This window comes from Cicer arietinum, chromosome 5 (genome assembly GCF_000331145.2).
Source record: "Cicer arietinum cultivar CDC Frontier isolate Library 1 chromosome 5, Cicar.CDCFrontier_v2.0, whole genome shotgun sequence".
NCBI lineage: Eukaryota > Viridiplantae > Streptophyta > Magnoliopsida > Fabales > Fabaceae > Cicer > Cicer arietinum.
In genome coordinates, this window is record NC_021164.2 from 34,124,953 (window position 1) to 34,129,647 (window position 4,695).

At 34.7% G+C, this 4,695-nt stretch overlaps 1 protein-coding gene across 1 annotated transcript in view; it reads right to left on the reverse strand.

The window, feature by feature from the left end:
• The window catches only part of LOC140920419 (uncharacterized), an 8,069-nt gene extending 3,628 nt beyond the window's left edge, over positions 1-4,441 (reverse strand). Inside the window, exons 1-3 of the mRNA XM_073368694.1 lie at positions 4,381-4,441; positions 1,768-2,038; positions 1,078-1,317 (exon numbers count right to left, since the gene is read on the reverse strand). Coding sequence (XP_073224795.1) covers positions 1,078-1,317; positions 1,768-2,038; positions 4,381-4,441 — 572 coding nt within the window. The remainder of the gene's footprint in view (positions 1-1,077; positions 1,318-1,767; positions 2,039-4,380) is intronic.
• Positions 4,442-4,695: the final 254 nt, after the last annotated feature.

Consider the following 4,695-nt stretch of genomic DNA (forward strand, 5'->3'; position numbering starts at 1 on the left):
TGATCCGTGAGAGATTGCACCTTGGTAATTAGTACTGGTCTGTGAGAGGCTGTGCAATTATGATTTACGCCCCTCGAGGAGGGTTTTGGTTTGGAATTCCGGAATGATGCATTTTGGCATATACGCATTGCATTAGGGTGCTTGGCACGCGAGTCATGTTTATTATACTTTGATAATTGTATATACATATTCGGTTGTTGTTGTGATTTGTCGTAATTACTTTGAGGTGTGAAGTTAGGTTGATCAAGTTTTGATGTATTTATGTGTTCATAATTGATTTAATGAATACTCGATGTGTGATTGAGGTGTGAATTTGTGGAGATTAATTTAGTGTTAATTATGTGTTCATAGTTGATAACATTAATGTTTGAAGTGTTGATTGATTCAGAGCCATTTTAGAATTGAAAATCTGCATTTTCTCAATTGTATTCGGCTACGACAATGCAGTTTGTCAAAACTTCATTTTTCAACATTGTTTATGCATTTTTGGACATATGAAAACCCTTTCGAGGAGTATGCTAAGACAAAAGGTTCTTTTGAGCATTTGAAAATATAAGAATTTTGTTATGTGATGTTTGTTAATTTCGGTTGGTGACCTTTACAATTATTGTGGAAATCTGGGTTTTGCCCTCAGATAAGAACCAAGATCATCCTACCGGTTAGTACCATGGAGATGGGAAACTAGTTAGTCATACTTGACCAAAGCTGTGTGAGGAGGATCTTGCGGGGCGCGTGGAGATCACTAGGGTGGTGTAGTTTTGTAGCATGATCAGATTAGGTGGTTGCATAGGGACTAGAAGTCTTTCTTTTGGGATGAGTTCATTTTAATTTGGAAGGTTGTACCTACACCAATATTGTCAGCTTGACATTTTATTTTCGATGGGTTCCATGTACCACTTTTGATGTGTAAATACTTTGGATTCGTATTTCAAAAACTATTCCGCTGCTTGTAAATTATGTTGACTTATTTGTCGCTGTGTTATGACTTAATTATTTTATTCAAAAGTATTTTCTTCGTTTTTATGAATTTGTTTTGGAAAAAAAATACATTCACGCTGTTAAAAATCGGGGTGTTACATTGGCATTTGTTCTAGTGCCTCTGCAAAAGGAATGTTAATTTGTAATTTTTTAAAAACATCAAGGAACATACCGAATTGTTTTTCTGTTTCTTCCTTTTTTAACCTTTGAGGAAACGGAAGTCGAATTTCTGGTTTTGACAGTGGTTCCCTTTTTTGTACCACAGGTTCTTCCTCCTTTTCAAGAGTGGTGTGCTCCTCCACTAAGTTCGGTGTGACTGTTTCTTCTGAGCGGGCCGAGCTTGAAGTACTTACACTTTGTTTGACTTTAAGCGGTACTTGTTCACTTACCTTGCCACTCCTTGTTGTCTCGACATTGACATAATTTCGTGGATTCGGAATCGTGTCACTAGGCAAATTTCCAGTCGTTCTTTGTGCCATTTGTTGAGCAAGTTGACCCACTTGAGTTTCCAAATTCTTTATGGATGCAGAGTGATTTTTCTGGATGGCTCTTGACTCTTCAATGAAAGAATTTGTGGTTGTCACTAATTTCTCCATGGCACTCTCCCAAGCAGCCTTTCTAGGTGGAAATTGGTTCGTTTGAGCTCCTTGTTGACCTTGAGAACCACCTTGTTGATCTCTCCAAGAAAAATTTGGATGATTTCTCCAACCAGGGTTGTACGTTCTAGAGTAGGGATTATTCTGCCTCCCGTTATTACTAACAAAATTCATATGTTCTAGTTCTTCTAACTCATTGTCATCTAGTGTTTCACAAGCTCCAATTTTATGTGCTCCTCCACAAAGGCTACAACTATTATGCTTTAGTAATTTGACAGAGGCCACTTGGTGTTGTATATTTAGAGCTACCATCCCCTTCTTTATCTCAACGGCGATAACATCTTTTATCTGTTTTGAGAGCAACATCCTTTGAACTAACCCAGCCTCATAAACATTCAATTCCACCATACCACTTTTTGATTTGCTTTCGCAGTTTTTTTTTTTTGGATCAAAGAAAAGTTCAGCTGAATTATGAGTAATAAACAGTTAAAGAAAGGTAAATAACTAAGTAAAAATTAAAGAGTTTCAAACCAGAATTGTCTTGTTAAACTATTGCCTTTGCAACTAATTTTATTAGTTTCATGACCTACATATATCCCTAGACTACAATATTATGAATTTTTTTCATCTCAAACATTCGTAAATTCCACTTCCGTTTCAAAATACGAATCGTAGAACATTTTAATGTTGATCAAGAAATAAAAAGCATTAAGCACAGAGATGAGAAAAATAATTCAATAAACTCATTCATATAACTAGAAATCAAATCATAAAAATAAGGGTTTCATCTTGTTACACTCATCCCTAACAAATAGGGTTTAGTTACTCATGACAGAGATATAAAATATAGAGATTAGAGAAGAATTACAAGAAATATAGAGATTAGAGATATAAAAAGATCCCTAAAAGTGATAAAAACGCATTTTAATGTGTTCAAATGCGCAACGCGCACCTCAGGTGCCCCTTAAGCGCACAACTTCTTATGTTTAACGTTTTCTGCATTTGTCTCCTCTTTTAACTAAGCATTGGGTTCTGATGTCTTCATAAAAGTTGTAGCTACGGATTGTAGCTTTCATTTGCACTTTGTTGGACTCCAATTGGACATCTACAACTCCAGATATGGGTGAAACACTTCGCATAGGTCGTGTTGATTTCTCACCAAAATTCAGCACTGCACTAAAACCACAAAGCAACATAAAAAAACTACGAAAAATCCCTACTTAATCAAGAGAATAAGAACATAAACATTTTTTTAACTCAAAGAACTAGAATCAACAAGATATAGAAATTAACTCTTCAAATCAACTAATAATGACAGATAGATAAGAATAAAATCAATGAAAAATATACATATGATGAAGAGTCATCACAACCCCAAACGTAATCTATTGTTTGTCCCCAAGCAACAATTAATTTCATATTTGGCGGAGTTAAAAGTAGATTTAAACTCAATTTCTCAAATCAAATCAAACTCTCTTTTCAAAGTTTCAGCTACTACAAAATATTCATCATTCTCCATGATTGCTTACATAAAAAATAAAAATAAAAACATCATTTGTACACCTAGCATTCATTCATCAAGTTCAACTCTCTTTTCACACAATCTCACCAAAATTTCTCACAAGTGTTATGAATTTATCACTCAAATCCTAGAACATGCATCACGCTACCATAGACTTGAAAAAAATTCTAGTTAGCACTCACAATTGCAATAAACACATACACTTTAGGAGGACTTTCGGGTTGTAATGGGACTTAGGTAAGGGTATGACATTTTGGGATATTAGGATTTACTACTTGGAGTTAGGTACACATTTTCAAATTATGCTACCACTTTTTTTTCTTCACATTTTCATCTTGGAGATTTTCAAACATTGACAATAAAACCGAGAAGATGTTATTTATCAAAGTACACAAACTGATTTTTTTTTCTTAATTTTTTTCTTTTTGTTTTTTTTTTGTTTTGATTTTTTTTATTTTTGAGAATTACCATCCCAAACTTAAAAGGTTGTTATCCCATGAGCAACCCCAAACATAGAACTTTACCAAGATGAGATAAAAAATTCCTACCTAACTCCAATTAAGGTGATGTAATTAAAGTCAGGTCTTTGGCTTGTAATGTGGTTGGTAACCCAAAGAAAAGAGCAAGGCTCAAAGGGACTGGCAAAAGATAAAATTTGCATAGGGCAATTAGAAAGGCTCAAACGACCAAACAAAATTGCCTTAGTGTATACATAAATTACAAGTGATGCAAGTCAGAATTAGTGCAAGTTCTGAAGGGATAACACATGTCTCGATAATCACACAACAAGGAATTAACGTGTTTAGGCTCAAAAGCTCAAAGCTATGATAATAAGAGAGAGTATGAGCTATCTAAATGATGCCAAACATGCCACTACAAAATTAATTTAGTTTTTTTTATTTATTTAAAAAAAATTGGCAAGTGAGACTTCTACAACCAAAGAGTAATGAACAATGTAAGTATTCGTGAAGCTTGTCAAATTGAGCAATAACATGAGCTAAGAAATAGAATTTAGATTTCAAAATCTGAAACAGAAAACTTAAGACCAAATGCAAGTTATTACAACGTCTTCATCATAGTACACATTTAGTGAAAGGAAAAAAATATAAAATTCGACTACAAAAATAAATAAGTAAAAAATACACACACAAAAAAACAAAGAAAAAGGAAAGAAAACTTTTCTCAGTTGGGTAATTCAAGGGGCCTTGCTTAGGTCCTCCGCTCCTATACCACTATAGTCGCCAATATACTGATGAGGTTAGAATAAATCAGAATGAAACATGCCTCCTGGTGTCTGTTGAGATGAAGCAAAGGCTCGATAAAGATTTGTCATCCCCAGTTCCATTCTTGCCTATCCATCTCGTTGTTCGATCATCAATTGTTCCATCATAGTTTCCAGCTTGCCAAATCTTTCCTCGGTTGAAAGTTGTGATGGATATTGAGGATGGTCATGTGGCCCCTGTGGATCAGTATTTTCTTCCTTTAGCGTCGCTGCTTGTGGAGCAACAGGATATTCTGTCAGAATCATAGAGTGTTTTTCTATCCACTTAACAGTGATTGGGATAGTAGGTTTCACCATTTCTTCACCCTGTTTAGGTG